General features: G+C 53.6%; 2 protein-coding genes across 2 annotated transcripts; both read right to left on the bottom strand.

Annotated features, from left to right (window-relative positions):
- Positions 1–1,015: 1,015 nt before the first annotated feature.
- WBP2 (WW domain binding protein 2) lies at positions 1,016–9,236 on the bottom strand. The gene is made up of 8 exons (XM_067308438.1): positions 9,146–9,236; positions 7,568–7,676; positions 6,896–7,031; positions 5,192–5,284; positions 4,756–4,872; positions 4,404–4,529; positions 2,986–3,062; positions 1,016–2,706 (listed from the first exon to the last, which is right to left on the bottom strand). Exons 1-8 carry the CDS (start codon positions 9,202–9,204, stop codon positions 2,653–2,655), a joined length of 771 nt encoding a protein of 256 aa, XP_067164539.1. The 5' UTR covers positions 9,205–9,236; the 3' UTR covers positions 1,016–2,652.
- A 2,664-nt stretch (positions 9,237–11,900) lies between these two features.
- TRIM47 (tripartite motif containing 47) lies at positions 11,901–23,509 on the bottom strand. The gene is made up of 6 exons (XM_067308376.1): positions 22,658–23,509; positions 20,092–20,187; positions 19,089–19,319; positions 18,288–18,483; positions 17,235–17,309; positions 11,901–15,854 (listed from the first exon to the last, which is right to left on the bottom strand). The coding sequence occupies exons 1-6, from the start codon at positions 23,501–23,503 to the stop codon at positions 15,229–15,231; spliced, it is 2,070 nt and encodes a 689-aa protein (XP_067164477.1). The 5' UTR covers positions 23,504–23,509; the 3' UTR covers positions 11,901–15,228.
- Positions 23,510–24,097: the final 588 nt, after the last annotated feature.

The raw sequence follows: 24,097 nt of genomic DNA, 5'->3' as shown, positions 1-24,097 counted from the left end.
GAAACCATGCTGACTGGTACAAGCTATTGCTACATTTGAAGTAATTTAGTTCACAAAACAGGATTTATTAGGTTCTCACTGTGCTGTAATATCTTAATGCTTTCCTTTTCCACCCACCTCTTGCTACAGAAAACAAACCCAAGTGGATCAGCCAGCCTTAAAATTCAATAAAAGAGATATCTGGAAGGACATGAGAGTCAAATACCACATAGCAGGAGGGTGGAACCTGGAAGATTGCCACCCCGGATGATCAGGGAAGCTTCAAGTGTGTTCAGGCGGCCAGTCACAGCTTGGAAGAGGAACGAAGCTGAGCAGGGTTTGGATGTTAGCTTTGGAGCAGCTTCTGAATACCTTCCATTTGCTACAGATCAGCGTGAACTGGAGGGTCTCATCTAACCTCAATAATGACAGGAGCAGATCCCACGGGGTGGGATGTCCCCTTTCCTGCCCCACCGATCGGCACTTTCTTCTAGTTCTGCTCATGCATAAGTAGCAATAGCTCTTGCACAGCTGCTGCTGGAGCACATCCAGGTGGAGCTCTTCATGTGGCCTGAGTAACAACTCCCCACTTTTCCAGGGTGAGGAGCTACCAGCTGGACCAAACTGCCCTAGAGAATACAGACCTAGCCGGGCACAGAGCTGTCCAGACATCTCAGCACACTTAGAAAAAAAGTTTGGAATTCTTGTCTTCTAGTTACAGACAGATTTCAGAGGTGACTACTATGCTGTGTCCCTCAACTACCTCTTCTAGCATTAGGTTGCAGAGGGATTTTAAAGAGGAATGGCCTGGAAAAAAACATCTTGTTAAAATGTTCAGCAGCCGGCTCATCCATTTACAAGAGGAAATGTGAAATGGGCGTTTATAAAGATTTTAACATCTTATTTTCATTTCACAAAGTAAGCAGAAGTCAAGAGAAATCAAGAGACTAATGCAAAGTCGCAAATGAATAGCTAAGCCAAGAACAAAACTCAACTCTACCAAATGATTTTGCTGCCTGATAATTCCCCCCTCCCCACCCTATCCACAGCTACTAATTCACCATCTGGTTTGCCCATTCACACACAAATGCACAAACACTGTAAGTTTTGAACTGATTTCTCTTTACTTCACAGTCCTGGCAAAACAAATTGCATTCAGAAGTCATTTCACATTAATATATTAATCAAACATTTTCAAAATAAATACTCTTTTTAAATAACCATTTCTTTACATCACTGCAGTAGCAATTCTAGAAAAATCAGTGCACAGAGTAGCAATTTGATTAATCAGCTAGATTCGAATGAAAAGAAAACAAGAGGTGAACCTTTTTCTCTCCAAGCAGGCTGCATGCAGTAAGTCTCAGCAAGCTTCCCTAGCACATGACCTTTCTTGACACTTGCTGGGAAGGATTTTCTCTCCCATAGGCACTGCCAGAAGTCAGTGAAATCTGATTTGCGTGCAAAGCTTTGTACAATGCAAGTTTCACAACCTGGTTACTGATCAGTCCTGCAGAGGTTCCAAATACTACAGTCAATGCTAATGAGATCAGTGAACCAGGGTTATGGAAGGAAAACGCTTGAACCCCCAGTCCAAGGAGCCCACATTCAAGTTACTGAGAAGTAAATTCATAGCTGATCCAAGAGCACTAACAGTGTTAAACAATACTCAAATGAACGGCTCAATTATACCTAATAGCTTATTCCATTGTTTTGCATATTCTGTCACGTGCTTCCAGGGCAAAAGTAGAGAAACTATTTTCCCCCCACTAGCTATTAATTCACCAGTTAAATCACTGCAGTAAGATGCTTCACCGGCCAAAGAGTGTAACTTACGTTACAGCAGAGAAAAAAAACCAAAGGTGCATTAATGGCTCTAAAGAGAAGGTTCAGGACTTAGTGATCTCGAACCCATGTATCTAACTGAAAAAAAAAGAAACAACAGAAAATTAGTGTTCCCATATAATCTATAACTAGTTAGATGTCACTAATCAGCCCTGCAAAGGGCAGTACATTTTCTTAAAAAAGGAAGCTTTTCTGCATCATCATAGTGCACAGCAGGAAAATCTGGAAGGCTACCAGATTATTTCCCGCAACTGTCAGGAATGACTTTTCGAAGTGAGAGGAAAAGAAATTAATAGATATCAAATTCTTTTGAGATCCCAGAGGCTCCCTTTCAAGCCCTTTCTCAGTAGCAGAGGGAAAAGTTGGATACAATGCTCTAGGTTGAGAGGAATACCCAGAGACATCCCTGTGTCCAAAGATGCTCTTGGCTGTACACTAAGATAAATTCAAGACCACTAAGAGTCCTGTTTCCATGTTACGAGCCTGTTAATTGTCAATTTGAAGCAGTTGCTTACTCCAAAGAAGTATAATTGAAGTATCAAAGGAAATGGATGCAAGGGAAACGATCACAGACGAAGAGAACCTCCAGTTCTAGTGTCTCCACAGGGAGAAAGGAATACTGCAGTAGGATAGCAAACCCTCAGAGCTCTACGAGGTAACCCAGGCTGTTTAAATCTCTTCCCTTTCTCTGCACATATCCACCACTGAAGTCCATGAAAGCTATGTGCCTTCAGGGAAGGCTCTAATCCTCGGTGCTATGGACCATGCCCCAAGATTCAGCCAAAACGGGAAGTAAGAAAGCAATGAGTTGTGGAGAAGTTTTGTGTTATCTTATTGGTTTTTCTTGTCCTCTGGTGGGAAGTATGGAGGAGGGGGTGGCTGGTCCTGAAATAAAGGCAAAAAAGGAACATCAATTCACGGCTAAGATAAAACAAAATCCATTCAGAAAAATCTTGCTTTGTCATTGAGAAAAAGAACTCCTAACACAATATGGCCCTCTAAAACCCTTGCTACTTGCACAATTCTAATTCGCTTACGAATAGGAAATCTTTGAGGAAGCTAGATTTAGATGGGATCGGTTATCTTGATGGAAACGTGGGCCTCCTCTTTGCAGGCAACACACTCTTGGGCTCACGTTGCAAAAAGAATGATGCAGGAACTTACTGTGGGCATATAGACGTTATGTGGGTTGACTGGGCTGTAGTAAGCACTGGCAGCAGCTTCGGCAGCCTTCGCTTCAGCTGTCACAGAAGCACAGAAGTTACAGAATCAGCAATGGAGAGAATTTTTATAATCAAAAACTCTTCATATTTCTGGCTATCAAGCATTATAGCTAGAGAGGTATTTGACCGACACACAAGCTGCAAAAAAGCTACGACATAAACATGGCAATTAAGCATAATCTCTTCCAAGTAGTAGAGACTCAGTTGCCATAGCATTGTCTAGTCACAAGTGAAGCAGACCAAGATTTAGCTTGGAAATGTCATCTTGGATTCTTGTTAGTCAAGGAATAAACGCTTACAGCTGTTCTGATTGAATACAGACAATACCCCTTAAGGCAGTCAACAGCCATCTTCTTTGGTAGTTAAAAAAAACACAAACCAAACCAAACAAAAACCCACAACTTGATAGCAGCTCAGGGGATTCAGACTTAAAAAAAGGTAATTTATGAGCTAATCCAGATCCTCTATTTCTGCAGAATACAAAAACCTTGTACTCAAGTTTCTGGATCCAGGCCATTTTCCAAATAATGGTTCAAAGCTGATTGGTTGTTGATTCAAACTGAAGAGACAAGCTAAGTCCTTATCCAGAGAAATGTCCTTAAAATAGAGAAATCTATGGTTCTATCCAACCACAAAAGCCCATTTTGTGCTTTTTTTCCCCATGCAGAACCTTTTAAGATCATGTTCCAAATCATTCTGATAAATCCCAAATGAGTGAAAATATGAGACTGAATTTTCTCCAACTCCTTTCCATTGTCTGTTCCTCAGTTCCATATTGTTCAAGGCAAAGTAACAAGGTTATAATGAAATGGGGGCCTGGGGGGGCCAATATCAGCAAAGTCACATCATTTGCTAACTCAAATGGACTAGAAACATATTCCACCCTTGATTTTTTTTTTTATTCATCTCAGAATCAGTTTATCACAAGAGGAGAATCACGAACTGTATTTTCTTCCACCACACAACAAGAATAAATTCAACTGCAAAATATCCACTGATGACAGTCAAGCTGGAAAGAATCAGGTTGGCCTCCAGACTGAGCAGAATACACAAGGCTGGGGATTAGGGGAGCTCCCTAATCCATCTCTCCTAAACGATTTTAATTTCTAAGCGGAGCTTCTAAATTGACTCTAAATTCCCCAAGAGGTAGCAGACATGAAATCTGAAAAGCACTAACACAACTCTGACTTTTCAGAGCAGTAACATTGACGCTCAACATCACCAGTACCGTAAACAAGGATTTGTGCTACATTTTTGCACAGCTGTTGTCAAGAAGCGGTAAGAAAATGTCTGCCAACTTCTTTGCAGTGCCAATACTACTGACATGCTAAAGCAGTTGTGAGCTAAGCCAGTTCTTACCTGCGGGAGTGGAAGGTAGGTCTGGACCACTGACAACGGGTGGCTCCATGGGCCCCGGGTACGGCGGGGGTGGAAGCTGCATGTAACCCATGTCTCTGTCCATCATAGGAGGGCCAGGATAAAATTCTGTCAGGAAAGGAAACAACACAGCAGAAGACTTAGCTCCTTTGGGTGCATCACAACACGCAGCCCAAATAAGCCAAAGGCAAATACAATTAAGCTCAGGAACAAAAGTTATGTAAGGCAGCAGATCCAATGTAAAAGAAGATATAAAAATTGTATTTCTTCCCCTTTTACCTATTCTTAAGTTTTGCTAAGTAGAATAATTTCTATCTTCAATTCCCAGACCTACCAGGAGGAGGTGGTGGGTAAGGATAGCCCCCGTTAGCTGCAGGCGGTGCAAAAGCATAGGATCCATTCGGCATGTAGGAATAGCCATAAGCTCCATTGGGCACTTCACCTCTGGAGGCTGGAAAAATAAAGGAAAGTTCATCGCATCAAAACATCACGCCTTTATCAAATGCAGTCGAAGTGAGCCTTCTGCAGCTAGAACCCCAAACTCAAAGAGTTCTTATCTGAAAAAAACAAACAGACTCTACCCTAATAAATCTGCTGCTCAGTGGATGTGAAAAAAGTATTTTTTAAGCAAGCAAGTTCCAGCTACAGCCTGAAATTCAAATGGACTTCAAATATCCAACCTGTTGCAACTTAAACTACCCTTGCTGTGAGATAAGGCAAGGGCTCCTGAAACCACAAGCTAAATGTCAGGCACCACTAGATTCCTGTACCTTGAGATGCCACTTGCAGCATGCGCTGTCCAAACTCGATAGCACCACCAGCTGAAAAGGTCATTTTGAATGTGGCAGATCCTTCCCAGCCACCTGCAGGGAGGAGAGAGAGAGAATTCAGAAGGATGCTAAAGATCCTTCTCGATGCTATTTAGGCTCCATGCTTTATCTGCAGACCCCTTGTACATAATGCTTTAAAAGGTTTATCACAAATATCCAAGAAAAAACTGCAGATAAAGCAGCAGAATAATAGTATTATCAGAAAAATTCATATTGGACAATATTTTCAGGTCAAGAGACACCTCAAGAAGAAACATCAATGAGGGAGACATTCAAAAGCTTTCTAAAGTTGTGCCTGTTATCACACCAGTTACTGACAGATCAAGCTATCAGGAGCACTGGATTTGCTCTTGCTTTGTATAAGATTAGAGCAGAAGACAGGCATTTTGTTAATCCCGTTTGCTAAAAAGCCTTTACAGCTACACCTAACTGTCAGCTATAAATTAGTTTGGGAGTCTGAGCGCGCAGTGAAGCAAAGAGCTTAATGAAAAACACGGACCACATAAATCCATTAGAGTCCACGGAAGATATTTCAAGTCAGGATAATAAAAAATTAGCAACATCTCATATTTCAGACTGAAAAACAGGCACAGCCTAGAGTCCCCAACAATGCATCAAAGCAGGAGCTCTGTCAGTGCTGAAATAGGGACATGCAGATTAAAGAGCCTTTTGAGCTTAACCAGACTCATGGCTGTTAAAGCAACAGCCTCATTAAAGGAGACAGCCTCTGGGGAAGGCTCACAGAGATTTAGCCAAAGCCTTTTGCCTTTCACACAGTTTCCAGAGTTTGTCCTCACTGCTTGGGCTCCCTCTCATGCTGGATTGTCCCATTTTGATCCTGCACGCAAGCTATAATGCTGATTTTAGGATTACAGACTGAAGTTTCCTAAGCACTGTATTGCGATTTCAGTGCCACAGCTAGTAGGAAAAAAAAAATCCAGCTGGGGAGGAGAGAGAGTTTATCGAACTATGTGCCTTTGGTAAGAAGGGGAAGCATAAGACACAGTGGTAAAGTACATTTCCTCTTGGAAAAAAAGTCTACCCCTCCCTTCTTGTTGAACACAGTATGAAACCACCTGTTGAAGACTCCCTAATTTCAAAACAGCCTGTTCTTTCCCCCAAAAGTGTCATTTTTACTGCTAAGATACACTATGGCAATAATATGCCCTTCCTTGAACTGTACAAGAAACTAATGATGGAGAACAACGCTCTGGAGATCTGCATCTGAAAACCAACACAGACCTTGGAAAGAATCAGAAGTGTTTGGCATAGAAGGATCTGGATGCAGAAGCAATAGATAACCCTAACTGACCAAAACTAAGTGACATCCTCAGTCTTGTTGACACAGTCTGTTCTCTGTTCTGATGTTCAGTCAGTGAGATCACTTGGCTGATTGAACTTAATATTTTGTACAGAGGGCAGGAATGAGATCAGTTACAGAACAGATCTCTTCATTGTAACTGTACAGGGAGCAGACAAGGGGAATATTTTTAGCTGCTGGTTTTAAAGAAAGAAACACATTTTAGCAGGACTGTAAAAATCCATCTGGTCAGTATCCAGTTTAGGTCAAACTGGATACTTACTTCACTATGAATTAGATGTTCTGTATTTTATAGTTCAACTGCATATCTGTATAATACATACCTCCTGCCTCTGCTTTCACTGTACCCTTGATATAATTTGCTCCAAAGACAGGCTGCTTAATCTCACAATCTTTCAACAAATAAAAGGGCATCATGAAAGACTGCATAGCATCCTTTCCCTTTGATACAAAGATAACCTGAAAAGAAAAGAACATTACGAAGGGTGTTTAAAACAAGCAGGAAACACAATTGAACTTATTATTTGAAAAGAGTTTTCAATGTACTGAAGCTACTTTCCACACCTGAAACTCCTAGTCCGTTCTGCAAACGGCAACAAGGCTAAACTAAAGCTTCAATGCAATAAAGTGCCTTCTAGAAACATTACACTTGCTCAGATAATACTCCTCCCAGTTTCTAGAGAACTCACAGCTCCACACAGCTATGATTTAGTAGCTTAGCTTACATTCAGCATTTCCAGACCATTGCTAATTTCCAATCTTGAAGATGCCTGATAAACAGAGCAGCTGCCTGTATAAGAACCAGTCAGACTTTACCATCTTTTGACAAATAGATCGGACATGCAATGCATTCGTAATGCTCCCCAGACAGAGGGGATGAGCCATACTTCAAGAGGTAGCAGACTACCCCAACTTTCATGCACTGAGGACATTTAAATACAGAATTGCAAAGAGCTCTTATCTCCTTATGCAAGATAATGCCCTTTACTACTTACTCGGTAGGGAGTCAAGAAAACACTCCCTTTCTTGGTCCCTTTGAAGGCATCTGGCATAGGTTCAATATCACTGAAGGTAATTTCTATGTGATCATAGGTCATCAAAATGCTACAAACAAGACAACCAGAGAAGAGACATAGTGTTACAGCTCAACACTGCGGTTCAGTGCGCATATAGTTTATTGACCTACAAAACTAGCTTCAATCTCAGGCAAACGCTCAGCAGACAGTATCAGTTTGACTTGCATTTTTGTGTTGGCAGGAACAACTTAAGCACTTGTTCCCAGCCTTGTGCTTCTTCCTCAGTGTGCTGGCACTGCTACAGCCATTTGCATAGCCAGGCAGTGAATCTAGTCAGTTAAACTGATCAAGATCTGGTGTTTGTTTGTTTGTTTTAAGTTATGTTGCATTTCTGCTGGATCAGTTCCCTAATCTGGTTTACCACAAGCAACTCAACAGAGCAAGGAGGGCAGAGGCAGGAACTGCTTAAGCTGGTTTATGTAACAAGGCTATTGAACATCTAACCCCAGCTTAAGCACTTCTGCCATAAAAACGTGATCAGAAGGAACTCCCCTTTCCTGTCACTAGAGTTCACTAACCTGTGGTGTCTGCACTGACTCCTTAATTCTCAATTAGAAGCTGACCTGGTTGAAACCAGTGCAACACCCTTCTACGGACGCAGAGGGTAACATCCACACTAGGCACTCTAACACCTAAAGCTGGACAAGCCTCTGTCACACTCATCTTTGGCAATTTACATGTTACCATCCCTAGTCATTTGCCCTTCCCTTCTGCCAGCGGGTACTTGTCCCTACAGCAAAGGGGCCAGTGGCTTTGGTCACTATACAGTACATCAGTTGAATCAACAACATACGCAACTTGGGCTGCAGCATGGGCACACATCTGCTTTGCTAGTTATAGCACAGATAACCTCTGACCCAAGGTGGGCTGACAGCTGGAAGCACATTTGGCAACGAGGTGTTTGTTTCAGTGAATGCACACTTAAGCTGTGGACAAGCGTTTCCTGAATGCTTAGAGGAAGGTCTATATCCCTAATGGAAGCCAGGCACACAATTCCTGTACCAGTTTCCAGCTGGTCTCATGGAGAGAAGCCCTGCAGAGTGAACCACCCTCTTGTCTCGGGGGCAGCTGAGCGCCACGCCAGGCCCGAGGCGCCCTGGCAGGCAAAGGGGGAGAGGGTCGCCCACCGCGGTGGAGGCTTCGCTTTTCCATGGTCATACCCGGCCCCGGCGCTGCTCTGGGAACGGCGGGGCCCGGCACACCCGAGCGGGTCGCGGCGAGATGGGGGTCCGGAGGGGGGGGAGGGGGGCGGCGCAGCCCGGGCCCCGCCGCGCCGGCACCGAAGGGGTTAAACACCCCCCTCCCCCCCCGGCACGGGGCGTCCCGCCCCCACCCGGCCTGCGGCGCCCCGCCCCCCTCGCGCCCTAACGCTCCCCCTGAGGGGAGAAGCGGGCAGGGAGGAAGGGAGGGAGGCCGCCCCCCTTCCCCGAGGAGACGGCGGCCGCGGGGGCGGGAAGGGGAGCGGGCACGGCGGGGGGACGCAGGGGGCAACCTCACCTCTCGCTGTTGTTAACGATGACGCCGCCGCCCTCCGAGTGGTTCCTGTTCAGCGCCATGGCTGCCGCCGCCGCCGCCGCCGCCTCACAGCACCGAGCCCGCTCTGCGCCTGCGCGCGGGAGGTGGTGGTGGACGCCGGTGACGTCACGACGCGGCGGCGCGCGACCCGTCCCCGCCCCCGCGCGGCGCATGCTGGGAGTTGTAGTCCCTGGGCAGCCTACGGGGCGCCATGTCCCCCCTCAGCAGCCCTTGGCGCCCCGCGGGGGGCCCGGGGACAGGCTGCAGCGTGGGCCCTGCCCGGCTTGGGGGGCGCTTCCGCCCCTTTTCTGCCCAGAATCAGGCCCTGCGGCCTCGCTCACCGCCTCCATCATGTCCCCAAAGCTCCGGGGGCTCTAGCCATCCCTCGGGGCCTGGCCCTCAGCAGGGCTTTTATCAAAAACAAGGGGCACTTGTGGCAGCGGGAGGCGGCAACACGGCTCTGCCCGGGCCTGAAAGCCCCTCTCTGTTCCCCAGCTCCTGCCGCGACCCACATAAAATACGCTGCCTCCCCCAGCACCTCACGCCGACAGCGGCTCGCCTTTGCTGAAAGCGGCTTGGAGGAGCCTGCCGGGGTGCTCGGAGGGCAGACGCTGGGGCCGAGCGGGAAAACGCTTGCCATAGGTACAAATGGCAGATCCCTCCCCGGGCTGCTCCGTGGCAGCGCCGACGGCACGGAGGATCCGCGGCACCACGGGCGCGTGGCCTGAGAGCTGCTCCAAGGGACTCCGGCTGAGACCCGAAAGTCAACTGTTGTATAACCGCTTTATAATCAGCATTGCTTTTACTGGGCTAAAAGTCACCATTCATATATCACTAAACCCCCTCTTTATGTTTTCTGTAGGGAGCAGTAGGCATAATCCGAAGATCCGCTCTCCTCCTTTTTGGGAGAATTCTTTGAAGCGTTGAGAAACCTGTTAATCATCTGATTACGCGTCCTTCTGACCATATATAATAAAACGATTTAAGTTGTTCGGAGCCTGCTTGCCTTGGCAGCGGTCTGTCTGGCTTCCTATTTTAGCCGGCTCCACGGTGTTTGCATAGGTGCCCTGGGAAAGCTGCGCTTCACGGGTGGGAGCCTGCAAAGCAAAAAAAGCAAAGCAAAAAAAAACCCTCCGTCACTGCTCAAATTGCCCTTTCGTTCTAAAATGCTGTATTTTGCTGTGGTTTGCACTGTCGTTTTTTTCCCCGAAGGCATTTCCTGGCCAGCCCACTAGCAGATAAAACACTCACTTTTCCTGGGATGCTGTCCAGTTCAGCATGTAAGGGGGAAGCTGTTTGCACGATTTTAATGCCGTTTGGCAGGATCTCCCAGGGAAAAGCCCAGAATTAAATGAAACGGAGACAGAATTGGACTCTCAGTAAGTGGCCAGGGCAGAATTCAGCTATTTGGTAAGGCAGAATAAAAAAGCATCTCAGAAACCTGGTGGTACTATACCTAAAATGATGCAGCAAGTATGCTCGGAGTTTCCAACAATTTTTTAATTCAGATGCTTGACACATATTTTGTGTTTCAGATGCTTACAAACGGACTTTGGAGCCCAATATTAAGTGCTCTCTGTGCAGGAATCACCCTGCTTTTGGTTTGTAAAATTAAGCCTTTATATTCAAGAGAGTTAAACTGAAGGAACTGTAAGGCATGTCTGGAAGAAATCTGGGAGCAGGAAAATATCCGTGGCATTTGCATAGCTATACTATGAGTACAGTCTACTGCCTCCAAGTGGGCAAGCAAGCAGATGGGAATAACTTTGAAAAAATTATGGTTGCATAAATTAATTTAGAACAGAAGCCCCGCAAAGCTAATCAATCTGAGTATTTCTTCATATCAATAACCTTTATCATATACAAATATATTGATAACATATATTTTCCTAAATTATTTTTTAATGGCTTCGAGCTTTTCCCTGCAGGGTTTGCAGCCCAGCCCCCTCCGGCCCCGTCTGAGTGCCCAAGAATCAGATGGGGTGGGGAAAAAGCAGAAAAGCTACATAATGGAAACCAGATTTAAGTAAATGCAGTGACATCATCTGTATAGTTCTTGGCAAGAAAAGAGCAGGTTTGTGCTTTTCATATCCGCTTTTTAATAAGCTGTAAGTTTCCCTTTTAAGAAACTGTTATAATAAACAGTCCTGATTCCTCTCCTATTAAAGGCAGTAGCAAACATCCACTCAGCTTCCACTGAAACTCCCAGCTGAAGCACTGCCACCTCTCAGGAGTCGCAACTTGCCCAATAACATGGGTTTTTTTGTAGCTCCAGCTGACATTTGGTATTCAGAAGCTCAGCCTTTGCTTAAAAAAAGCTGCTGGTGGGAATGCTTGTGTGTGTGGAGAGCTCAAGACCGCCTCGTTGCATAGAAAACCTTGGAAATTTACACTCTAAAAAGCTTAAAACACTAAGGAAAGAAGCGCCTAAACTATTTTTTTAAACTTCATTATTGTTAAGCTGAGGACAGAGGCAGAAGAGACCCAAAGAGAGAAGTGAGATAAGTTATTATTTTGAATTGTCCAGGACTGGCAGTATCGCTCTTGGATTCTAGGATTCTTCCATTCCTTTCGCAATCGAGCAATAAAAACGTGTATTTGGCTCAATTCCCTTGGACACACTTGGAAAATAAAATCTCTGTTATTTTAAGCCAGATGTACAGGACACAGAAAAATAAACAAGAGAGAATCGGACGACTCTTTTGGTTCGGTATTTAAAGGAAAGACAACCCAGAGCTACGACTGTATAATATTTAATGGCAATTCATAGTTTCTAATATCATTATATTATTCTGTTACAGTTTCTTCACACACTGTAAAAGACTCTACAGTAACTGTATATTTAAAAAATCCTAATTAAAAAGAGGAACACTCCGTGACAGCAGACATAACTCAAGAGGACACAGAAAGGCTGTTTAAATTGCACAGTGCTATCTATCTAAACCCACCACACACCACATTTATCCTTTCGTTTGCAGCAAAAATCAGAGGTCCAGGGTTGGTGCAAAGCACATTTCCTAATCATTCCAGTTTACACCACAAATTATTGGGCAGAGGGGATCAGTGTGTCTGAGCAAACTCTGGTCCAACAGCCTGGGGGATTGTTCCCATCTGAAATTGGTTAGAATTTGCTTTATGCCCCGAAACACGAGGATTTATAGCACTTCCAACCAGGATAAAAAGCAGCAGCAGGAAGGAGAGGGTTTGATAACACTTTCCAGCTGCATCGCATCTACAAGAGCCCTCAAAATCCTCTGTAAAGCCGCGTATCCGTATCCCAGCTAATGGGGCAGAGAGGAATTAAGCAACCGGCCCTTGACCGCAGAATGCCGAGGCATCCGCAGAAGCCGAGCCCAGACGCCCCGCAATTCACTCCTGAGCTGCTCCCACTTGGCGACAGGGACCGAGAGGAACGGGAAAAGCGTGGGATCCCTCCCAACCATCCGAAACCCCGCGGGGGTTCAGGGACTTGCATCTTCGCTCTGGGCAGCACGGAGCAGGGAGGGCTGCGCGGCTCTCCGAGCACGCAGTCCCTCCGGGAGAAATCAAGCCGCCCACGGCCAAGCGAAACGGGGCGATGGCCCAGATCTGCTCTATTTGCTCTGGCAAAAAACTCGCTGCAAACAGTGGGAGTTTTGCCTGAATAACAGTCACATTTGGGGCCCAGACAGAGGCGAGATGTTGGCGCAACACGCGGGATCTCTTCCTGCAGGCGTTCAGCAGAGATCGGGGTCACCTTCCTCTTCCTCTCCGGACACCGCCAAGCACAGGCTGTTGCACGTCTCTAGCTTTTTAATCTGGTTATGCTATTTCTGATACCGAGGCCTCCCCGGCGTTAACAAAACAGCACCGATCCCTGCGCTATGTCACCGCTGACAGCTCACGCAAAGGCAAACACTGGCAGGAAAGGCTGGCGCGAGGGAAACAAAGCGCTTTCGAGCAGGAGCTCAGGACACGAGGAGCAAAATCCTGTCCGGACACGGGTCCGGGCAACCTTCCTGCTGGCCAGAAAAGGCCGAGGTTTCTTCCAAGGACTTAGCGCTGAAAGACATACCTCCCCTTTTCCCACCGCTTGCAATGTTTTAGGGCTCACCGCCTCCACCGGGTCCGAGACGCGGACCCCGAGAGGACCTAGGGCAACGACGGCCGATCTTCCCAGCCCTCCGTCCCCGTGCCGAGACCTCGGCACGGCCAAGAGCTGGCTTTTTTCCTCCCATGGCTGCCTGGCACATACGTCGCCCTACTGGGACCCGAAAGCAGTGGCTGTCGCTGGCACGTCCAGCCGGCCGCAGAGGCGGTGGCTTCGGCAGGGAGACGGGGCGGGCGGCCGGGGAGCAGCACCTCTTCCCACACCAGCAGGATTTGGCAGCGCCGGTAAATCGGGGCCCTTTGACTAGTTACAGCAAAGGAGGTCTTTAAGCCTCAGTGTTTATGTAAGTGCGGCTTTAACTTTAAGCCTCTTGGCCACGTGTCTGCCTTTTCTCCCTGGCTCCCCTTGAATATGCTACTATGTTTTCCAGCTTATCCTCTGGGAGATATATATATTTTTTCATATATATAGATAAATGGGCCATTTTCCATCCCTGTTGAACGCTGATGCGTCATCAGTGACTCACTCATGCCAGAGACAAATGCGACCTGCTATATTTTCCTCTCTGGTTATATATTACACAGTACACAGCATTAAGTTTCTGCAAAGCGAGCTTCAGGAGGTAGGTGACAAACTAACCCCAGAAAAAATAAACTTCCAGAAAGGCATGCTGCCCCGAGACAGGGAGCTGCCTGTGCTGCCGCTGCGAGCAGGATTTCGGCACCGCCGCCGTAACGTCTCCAGGGCGGACCTGGAAAAGCTCCCTTAGGAAACGTGAACTGCCGCCTTGTCTCAGCCTGAAGTTTTCACCTTTGCCAGAGAGGCTACTTCCTCGAGAGTCGTTTTTGCTAATTGTAACTTGCTGCTGGAGTCGCTTAATAACTGACATAAACCCCCCATAGCGCCTGTTGTCAACCTGCTCACAACCGTCCCTAAAACACGCCGCTCGCCCCCAGGACACGCTCCTGGCATCGCTTTGCCATGTAGTGACCTCTGTAAGCTAGAGGGTACGTTCACAGCTCGACTGCGCCTTGGCCACTTCAGGAATTGGGAGCTTAACAGTACTAAAATCCCCCCAAATAGCACGGGGGATTACTGTCGTCAGAAAACGCAAGGGGAAGCTTGACCGCAAAGCTTCTGCAAGCAGTTTCCGAGGACCGTGTTTACTACGGAGCACGTCCCCAGACTCACGGTCTGCGCGGCTCGCTTCGTTATCCCAAGGCAGCGCAGGGGGCCGCGTTTTGGCGGGAGGGTCCCCCGCGGCCGCGGGGCTCCAGCAGGCGCAGGACCCCGGCTTTTCCCGAGATACCTGCCGGCTGCAGCGCCGGCGCCAACTGGCGCTCTGCTCTCACCCTGCCCGCCGCCAGCAGCCCCCGAGGCACGACGGCCCTGCGGCACCAGGGGAGCGGAGGCGCTGCTCGGGCTCTGCCCGGCCCCCGCCGCGCTGGCTGTCTCGAAGGCACTGCAGAAAGGAGCACGTGGATGGTGCTGAGGAGCCAAGCAAGCGGCTGCACGCAGCCCGAGATAAGGCACAAAGCGGAGCGTCTGCGCGAGTCGCCAGGGCGGTGCCAGCGGTTATTTAGAAGAGGAACCGGGCGACCCCGCAGCTGGCCAACACGCAGCTTTGGTTTTACCCGGCGCTTTGCACGAGCAACGTGCTTCACCGAGAAAGCCCAGATCACCATCCCTGTCGTGCCGACAGGGAAACTAAGGCACACAGCAGCAACAGGACTCGCCCAAGTTCGCTCAGCAGACCAGCGGCAGAGCTAGGACTCGAATCCAGATCCTCCTGGGTCCCAGCCCACAGCTCTGCCCGCTAGACGGCTTCATCCAGCCCTGGGTCGCAAGCGGCAGAGAACAAGGAGGGAGGGCTGTCACAGAGAAATACCACGCTACCAAAGGGAAGCCATGACGGGGGCGGGTTACTGCACGAGAGACTCTTCGGGGTCTTCCCTTGCTCCAGCTCCCTGGGGAGTTACCTGCGCTTTAGCACCGAAACGCAATCTTTCTTCAGCGGCCCGATCTGCAGGTGGGCATCGACGCTCTCCAGGAAGAAGGCTGGTTTCAGGTTGTAGGAGAACAGAGAGGGGAATTGGTGGTTGATCTTGTTCTGGAAAGCGTCAAACTGACCCTTCTTAAAACGGGAGACCTTGAGCTGCTGCAGGCAGGTCATCTTGGAGTCCTTGACTCCGTAGAACGTCAGGGCTTTCTCCGAATACTCCAGGAAGACCCCGATGGTGTGGAAAAATGGCTGCTGGATGACAGACTCAAAGCCACCAAACCAGGCCACGTAGTTCTGACCGTTCCACTGCAGGCAGCAGGACTTCTCGTTCCGCCCCAGGCGGCCGCGGTCGTAGGACTCCCGGGGGTTGAAATCCTCCGCGATGACGCCGATGCTGACCCAGCCGTCGATGAGCTCGACCTCCCAGTAATAGTTGCCGCGGTTCATGAGGTTCTCGCCCAGCACCTGCTCGCAGTTGAGGAACCGGCTCACGTTCTCCGGGTAGGGGATGGGGCAAAGCACCCGCTTGGCCCCTTTGGTGCCAAACAGCTGGATGAACTTGTCGGCTGTGTCGCTGTCCAGGTCGATGATGAAGGCAACTGTGTGGGGCAGGAAGAAAACACGAGGATGAGGGGGAAAGCAAGAAGAAATCTAAAGCAATTGCTCCTTGCACTCAGCTCTCGCTGCCGCACAGGTTCTCCCCAAAAGCCAGAGGCAGCCCCCAATGTGCAGGGCTACATGAGCTTTCCCTCGAGCGAATGGCTGCTGGAGCTAGATCCTAACACAGGGGATTTCCAGAGGTAGCAGCCCTCCTCTGAGCGCTGCCAGGCGCTCCCCACCCCAGGAATTCAGCCCTGGACACGGATCGCTGCTGTCCGCATTGCACAGCTGGTGCCCGATCCCACGGCACGTTCAGCCCTCACCACTGCAAAAGGGCGCATTGAGGCACAGCACTTCCAGCTCAAGCCTGGGCTTTGCTTCCCGGCTCCCAGGAGGTGCACCCAGCACCGCCAAGGCAGGTCCGGCCACGCAGAGCTCCCCAGCCCTGAGGACCGCTTGGCCATTGGCCCTTGCAGTGGAGATCTCCTTCAGTGGAGATCTTAGCTAATGACCATGAATCCCCCACTATGATTTGGACCCAGGCGAGGTCAGGGGGACTCATGCGGCTTTGGAGCCTGACCCAAGCCCTGCACCCTACAAACAGCCCCAGGGGACGTGAGCTCAGCCATGAAGGCTTGCCCTGGGGACGAGGAGGAAGGAGGCAAGCCCAAGGATGGAAAACCAGCTGCCTGGTGTGTGTGCGCCATGGAGATACACTGTCTCCACTCCTCGCCTGCCCACAGCGAGGTTCTCCAGTTTCCCAACTTGTTTTGGATCAGCCCCTTCCTTGCCCCACCATGACCTGCTCAAGCGACACCCAGACAGCACTGCTGGTCGGGAACATCCTCAGAGATGGCCAGTTTGTCATCGACTTCCTCAATTCACACGACTCTCCCTTGGGCTCCTTCTTTCCCCTCTCTCCCTGCGCTGCTGCCCTGCTGTCACAGCACTCTCTGTTCCGCCACTGAATTATCCATCAGCTTAATGCAATCAAAGCTGACCCTCATCAGACTGCTGTTCTGCAGATGAACAAGGCAGATGCACAAATTCTGATCTAATTAAACAGAGGATCAAATTTGCCAGTGGCTGGAAGGCAGCACCAGTTACATGATACACCTACAGACCCCGAGCAGCTGGTCCGGCAGAACCACAGACTAAGGAAAAAAAATCACCCAAACAGATTATGGCTGTTGTCAGGAAAGCAAGGAGACTTCCTCGCTAGCTGAGCAATGTTTCCCCCGGGGCATGGCAGAGCTCCCGCTGGCCATCGGCTCGGGACCGGGGCTTGCCGGGCATGCGGGACGGAGCCGGCCGGCCGCAGAGAGGAAAGGGAAGACCGGCCTTAGCAACGAGCATCAAAGCAAAAGTCCGTCGCTTACATTTCAGGAAGTAATCGCGGTTCTCCAGGCAGGCGGGAGCGTTCGACTTGTCTGGAAACTGCGACTCGGCCACCGCTGCAAAGACAGGGACGAACGGGTTTACCCCCAGCAAAGAAACCAGTGCCAAAATCACGGGTGTCACTGGAAGCCGGACGGGGGGCAGAGAGCGGTGCCCCGGGTGCACGGTACCAGAGACATGCCCTCCTGTTTCCCTGCACGGTGATGAAGACACACCTTCCTCCTCCTGCATTTTGGCCTGGGATGCTTTGTGAATTTATTGGAAAAAGAAAGAAAAAATTCAAACGCCGCCAGGATGCAGCGGTTTTGGGCACGATCGAGCCAGGCGTGGACAGGGCAGGGCAGATTTTGGGCAGCACCAAGAATGCCACGTTCATCAGCTCCTTCTCCCCCGCGTTGCCTCTCCCGCTACCTTATCCCAGCCTCACCCCCCGACACCCTGACGGTGCCCAGCTGCACGCCGCCACGGACCCAAGCTCCAGCCCACGCTGTCTCCTGCACGTCCCTGCAGACGCCGGCGTAGCAAAGGACGGAGGCCACCTTTGCCGCCCCACGAGCGCCCAAGAAAACGAGAGGCTGCAGGGAGCTGAGCCTAAGCGAGAGCGCGCAGGAGGGAGAGGCCCGAACCTCCAGCTGCTGCGGCTTTCCAGCGCTGGCAGGTTTGGGACACCACAGCCTGCCTAATGAAGAGGATCGTCTATCCCAGGAAGAAAAAGTCCCCTTTCACAGGAGGCCACCTTGGCCACTTGCCCCCTCCCGCAGGGCCCTGCCTAACTCCCAGGCTGTTTGTTGCCTCTTGGTTCCCTGGTCTCCGTGGAAAAAATGTATAAAACCTCAAGTACGAGGCACAAGCCCAGACAGCGATTGTGAAATCCATGGTGCAACCGTGCCGGGCAGCTTCCAGGGCTCGTAGGAGAGGGGCCAGCGCTTTCGCCGAGCCTCAAGCACCTCCCGGCCGCTCACGCACGCCCCGCGGGGAGGACACGGTGGCTGGGTGCCCTGCACGGCATCTCCGGCCGGAGGGTGAATACAAACCTTCCTCCGTCTCCTGGAAGCTCAGCCCGTCAACTCCTTTCCCCAGCAAGTGGTCCCACTGGTTTTTGCAGGCGGTGGACAGCACGTCCTTCACCGTGCACACGGCTTGGGTGGATTTGGTGAAGCTCAGCTCGTTCTGGAAGCTCGGAGCAGGGGAGAGATTTTCTTCCATGGCTATTTTTAGGGCCTGAAACTCCTGCGCCAAGGAGACAGGGTTTCAGGAGATTTCAAACAAGCCGAAGCTGCTTCTTGTTCCGCAACCCCACCCTGCCCCGGAGGATTCGGGACCTGGCAGCTCGCAGCACTTGGCCCAAGAACAGACTTGCGAGAGGGAGGAGACCGCTTTTCCCGGCCACGCGTTCCTGGCGCCTTCTCTTTGCTCCCTTTCAAATCTGGACCCAGACCATGCCCAGCTCAGAGTGCAGTGTCTCCTCCCCAAAAGGTCTCTTCTTGCTAGGCTGCCGGTGAGAGGTGGATGCTTAACAGGAGCAGTGGAGCACCCTGACCCCTCTCCCCCCACACCTAGGTACCGCGCCTGGGCAACGCAGCAGCTTCTCCTGAGCTGCTGTGAGGTGGCAGGGAGGGGATAACGGAGTTTGGCAGCCAGATCCCCCCAGGAGAGGGGAAGAGAAGGGAGAGGAACGTGCAGATGGGACTGAGACTCTGCAGCCCTCACATCCCACTGCTCCTTGCGCCCAGCTCCACCTGAAATGGGGTGGCATGTAAATAAATAAATACATACATATATATAAATATATACATAGAGAGAGAGAGACATTGTCAGGCCCTGTCCCCACGCACCTGGAGGAAGTAGATGGTGTCTGTGCTGGGGACGTTCTCCAGGTTCTGCTTGCACTGGGCCAACTTGGCTCGCCTCTCCTCCTTCCAGCGGAGATCGGCCTCTGCCTCCGCCAGCATGGAGCGCTCGCCGTCCTCGATGAAACCCGCCACCTCCTTCTGGAAGGTTGCCAGCACCTCAGAGGCTTCTGCGAAGAGCTTCTCCACTCTTTCCCTCTCCTTGGTGGCAGCGCCCTGCGCAGGGAAGAGGGGTCCATGCTACCATCCGCAGGCAGGAATGCGGGGGTGGAAGGAGAGCGCTCCTTCCCCTCAGCACCCCAGTTTGCTCTGCAGGGTGCCCCCAACACCCTATAGTTCCCTCCACCCAAGCCCAAGGAGGTCAGAGTACTTTCAACCCAGGTGTCATGGACCAGCTCCTCCAGGACGCCTCCATGGCTCGTTCCCAGTGGGAGACAGATGCCTAACTGATGTGGAAGAACCAGGCTGGTTGAGCACTGTGCTGCTCCAGCGGCTCAGATTTCCCCAGGCAGTGACATGTGTGCGTGCTAGGGCCAAAGGGGACCAACAAACCCCCTCTGAACTTGGGGAGAGGGGATGTAAGAGCCGGAGGAAGCCCTGGCATGGTACTCCCGATGTTCCTCTTTCCAGGTTACAAACAAAAACAACCAGAGGTGACATGAGGGGCCAGATCCAGCACGTTAATACCGGAACAAGGACCCATGGGGACATGGTCACTGGTGTGTCATCAAGCACTTGCTCCCCTGCAAGCACCATTTTTAAATCCTGCACACTCTGATAGCTTGTGGCCCCTTTGCCTCTGCTCTCCAGCCCCAGCGCAGAGAGACACTAACGGAGTGAGGCCATCACGCAGCGCTGACCGGGAAAAGCCATCTCCAACAGCCAGAAACGCCTCCTGGCTCCATGCCCGATGTGCGCTGGCCTCGCGCGGCCGGAGAGGTCAGCGGGGAGCGGAGGGCTCCCGTCTGGCCCCGCCAGGCACGCTCACCTTAATGAGCTCCACCATCTTCCTGGTCTGCGCGATGGTGACCACCAGCTCCTCCAGCTCATTGTCCACATTGCTCAGGAATTTGGCTCGCTGGGCCTTTGGACAGAAAGGACAAACACTGAGCTGTGTCGTCGGCACCGGGACGGCAGCAGGGCAGCCATGGCGCGAACCCGCCGCGGACTCCAAGAGGCAGAGGCCACTGCATGCCAGAGTCACGGCGACAAACCCAAACGCTCCCTAACTCAACCTGCAAACGCCTCTCCGATCTCTGCAAGCCTCGTCCTGTCCCTGATCTCCACCGACCGCATCCTGTTCCTCCCATAAATTTGCTATCAAGCTTCAGGCAAAGGGAGCAAGGCGAGTTGAAGTTGTTCTCTCCTATTCCTCCCCCTGCCACCTTGCAAACCCATCCGATCTGCAAACAACCTTTCTCGCTCAGTTGTGAGACCAAAGGAAAAACAAAAATCGGATTTTGAAAACCGGGCTCAGTTTTGGACAGCGCTTTGCAGCAAGTGCAGCTAAGCTACACGCTCAAAATGATCTTCCAAGGCTGGAAAAAACCTGCAACTCATGTGGAAACCAAAAGACAGACCCAGAGCACTCAGGAAATGCAGCGTCGAGTCCCCTGGACGTTTCTCGTAAGAGCCCTTACTGCAAAACAGCTCGAGAGCATGGGGTACTCGTTGGCCGCAAAGGAAGCGTCGTCTGAACACGGCATTTCCTGACGCTCTATTGTTAGCGCCGGCCGTTGCCCGGTCATGAGGATGGGTCCCATGGGAGCCGGGAGGGCAGCGCGGCTCCTCGCCTCGGCCAGGAGCTCTGTGCACAGATAGGCAAAAAGGAAAAAAAAACCCAGCTGCAAACGCAGCACGAGCCCAGGGTGCAGCAGCGCCCGAGCGCGGGAAAAGCAGGGCGCTTCTCCGGGATGGAAAGCCACGGTCGCAGCATGCCCGGAGCTACGAGAAAAGCCCCGATCCCATCTTCCCCCTGGGCTGCTCAGCCCCCAACACCCATCGGGATTTGCACCTGGAGGGGGGAAAGGACGCCTCCCCCAGCCACCTTTCCCACCCCGAAAGGCTAACATGGTCACCAGGAACAGCCGCACAGGCGACGTTAAACAGCGCCTGTCGAGGACCGACAGCTCCTCGGGGCTGGGATCACCCGCGTTTTCTATTTTAAGGCACTCGATGACTAATAACGCCGACAAAAGGGTTTTCCCGCAGCCCCAAGAGCGCCGGGAGGGAGCAGACTCAGGGCTGATGTCTGCAGTCCCCAGGAAAAGGGCAAATCCCCGCAAAGCTGCCCCATCACCCTGTCCCGGACCCGGGCTAGCGCGGGGACGTCCCCACGCTGAGAGCTTTGCGGGCTGGCGTCTCCCGCGGCCCCGCAGAGTCCCCACGCACTCGCGGCAGGAGTGCCCGGCTGCGGGGCGGTCGGGGGCAAGCTGCCTTCCTCCCGGGGAGTCCCGGGGGCCGGCGGCAGGCTCGGGGAGGCTGGCGGGTGCGAATTTGGGAGGTGACTCAGACTCAGCAACTGGGAATGGGAGTGATGGAAAAAACCCCCGCTGCCAAAACGCCAGAACACAAAGGGCTCATGGAGCGGGAGCGGCGGGCGGGCAGGGCGCCAGCGCGCCGAGAGAAACCTCTTTGACCAGGCTGGGGGAGCGAGACGGAGCGGGCAAGTGCCCCCCCGCAGCGGGGCCAAACGCCGTCGCGCCCCACGTCGTGCCCCTAACGCCCACCCCGGGGCCGCCTGTCCTGCCCCCCCGCCGCGGGGTGCCCCGCTGGGGTTGCACCCCGTCTGCACACCCCCCGCGTGGGGGACATGGGTGCTGCACCCCCCCCCCCACCTGCCGCTCCCCGTGCTGGGATGAGGTCCCCGGACGGGGCGCGGCGTCCCACGGCACGCCGGGTGCAGCACCCTATCTCACCTGGGGCGCCCTGCTGGAACAGCACCCTCCCCCCCGGTGCAATTACGTGGGGCAGGGGTGCAGCACCCACCCCGCGTGGGGTGACCCACCAGCATGGCACCCCAAGCACCAAGCATGCAGGGATTCGGTCCCTCGTGGGGACGTGGTGCAGCGTGTCCCCCCAGCCGGGTGCAGCACCCCATCCCACCCAGGGCACCCAGCGGGGATCCGGGGATTAGGTCCCCCGTGGGGGCACGGGGGCAGCACCCACGCAGGGAACCCCCCCAACACAGCACCCTGCACATGCCCATGCAGGGATTAGGTCCAGCGTGGAGACGCAGGTGAAGCACCCACCCCACCCAGGGTGCCCCGCAGACACAGCTCCCCGCACCCCACCCACGCAAGGACTAGGTCCCCCGTGGGGACGCGGGTGAGGCACCCACCCGGTGCAGAGCGCCCCACCGACACAGCACCCCGCACCCCACGCATGCAGGGATCAGGCCCTGCGCGGCGCCAGGGGTGCAAGCACCCAGCCAGGGCGCCCCACTGCCACAACGCCCGTGCAAAGACGCGACCCCCCACGGGGGCAGCCCCCAGCCCACGGGGGTGCACACCCCCCCCGCCCCCCGCCCCGCGCGCCCGGCCGCCCGCACGCACCTCCTTGTGCTCGCGCTCCCGCTCGAGGGGCACCACGTCGTGGCCGCGGTGCTCGTGGGCGCGGCAGCGGGCGCACACGCAGGCCTGCTCGGCGCGGCAGAAGCCGTCGAGGGGCTGCAGGTGCCGCGGGCAGAGCCCTTCCTCCAGCCGCCGCAGCGGCGCCACGAGGCGGTGGGCGCGGAAGGCGGCGGCGCGGCGGTGCGGCTCCAGGTGCGGCGCGCAGAAGGACGCCAGGCACACGAGGCACGAGCGCGCCGCCGCCGCCCGCGCCCCCGACGGGCACACGTCGCACAGCACCGCCGCCGCCGCCGCCGCCTCCGCCTCCACCGCCTCCTCCTCCTCGGCGCCCGGCGCCATCGGCGGCCCCGGCAGCGGCGAGCCCGGCTCTGAGGGCGGCGGCGGCCCCGGCGAGCCCGGCCCCGACGGCGGCGGCCCCGGCCCCGGCGAGCCCGGCCCCGACGGCGGCGGCGGGGGGCTGCCCCCGGGCGGGGAGCCGGCCGCGGCCCCCAGCAGCGGCAGCACCTCGCAGAGGGCGCGGTTCTTGCGCAGCCGCAGCGCCGCCGGGAAGGGCTCCTGGCACAGCGGGCAGCGGGCGGCGGCGGCGGCCCCGCTGCTGGCGGCGGCGGCGGCGGCGGGGGGGCCGGGCCGCTCGCGGAGCGCCCCCAGGCAGCCCTGGCAGAAGTTGTGGCCGCACGGCACCGTCACCGGGTCCTTGAGCAGGTCGAGGCAGATGGGGCAGCCGAAGGGGCCGTCGGGCAGCCCCGGCGCCGCCAGGACCAGCCGCAGCGCTGCGGCGGTAGCGGCGACGGCGGGGGCCGGCGGGGCGCTCCCGGGCGCGGCCTCCATCCCTGCGCGCCCCGCGGCCCCGGCCCCGGCCCCGGCCCCGGCTCCGAGGGGGCGGGCGGCCGCCGCGCCCCGCCCCGCTCCGCCCCCCCCCCCCCCGGCACCGCCACCGCCACCGCCGTCGGGGCGCGGCCCCGCCGCTCGCCCGCGTCTGCTGCCGCCTGCAGGGCCGCTCGCCGTGGGGCCGGCCGCCTCCCGGGACCCCCCCCCGGCAGAAACCTGCCTCCCCCGGGAGCCGCCCTCCCCCCGAATCTGCTCCCTCCCAGGGGATCTGCCCCCGGGAATCTACCCCCCCCCCGACAGATCTGCTACCTCCCAGGGGATCTCCTGCCCCCCCCCCGGGATCTGCCATCTCCCAGGGGATCTCCTGTCCCCGTGGGGGATCTGCTGCCCCCCTGGGATCTGCTACAACGTGGGGGATCTGCTGCCCGCCCCCTCGATCGACTCCCCTCTGGGAGGCTGTGGCCAGCCTACTCCCATCCGCCCCCCAGGGGACTCTGCTGTCCCTCCAAAAAACTAAATGCACCAGTTTACAGACAAGGGGATTTCTCCCTTTAAGCCTTTTTCCTCCCAAAGAAAACAAGCTGCCGTGATTCA

Source organism: Apteryx mantelli, chromosome 19 (assembly GCF_036417845.1).
Source record: "Apteryx mantelli isolate bAptMan1 chromosome 19, bAptMan1.hap1, whole genome shotgun sequence".
NCBI classification, from domain to species: domain Eukaryota; kingdom Metazoa; phylum Chordata; class Aves; order Apterygiformes; family Apterygidae; genus Apteryx; species Apteryx mantelli.
The sequence above is the reverse complement of the archived record's forward strand: the minus strand, read 5'-3'. Positions and strand labels throughout refer to the sequence as shown.

Bases quoted from the DNA above. Each gene is read 5' to 3' on its own strand.
- WBP2 (XM_067308438.1), bottom strand. From the start codon at position 9,204: ATGGCGCTGAACAGGAACCACTCGGAGGGCGGCGGCGTCATCGTTAAC. The intron at 4,873-5,191 runs GTACAGGAATCT...TTATTTTTCCAG, and splicing joins GCTGCAAGTGGCATCTCAAG to CCTCCAGAGGTGAAGTGCCC. The intron at 2,707-2,985 runs GTAAGTTCCTGC...CCTTTATTTCAG, and splicing joins ATAACGTCTATATGCCCACA to GACCAGCCACCCCCTCCTCC.
- TRIM47 (XM_067308376.1), bottom strand. From the start codon at position 23,503: ATGGAGGCCGCGCCCGGGAGCGCCCCGCCGGCCCCCGCCGTCGCCGCT. The intron at 20,188-22,657 runs GTGCGTGCGGGC...TTCTGTCCAAAG, and splicing joins GGGAGCGCGAGCACAAGGAG to GCCCAGCGAGCCAAATTCCT. The intron at 19,320-20,091 runs GTGAGCGTGCCT...TTCCCTGCGCAG, and splicing joins AGATGGTGGAGCTCATTAAG to GGCGCTGCCACCAAGGAGAG.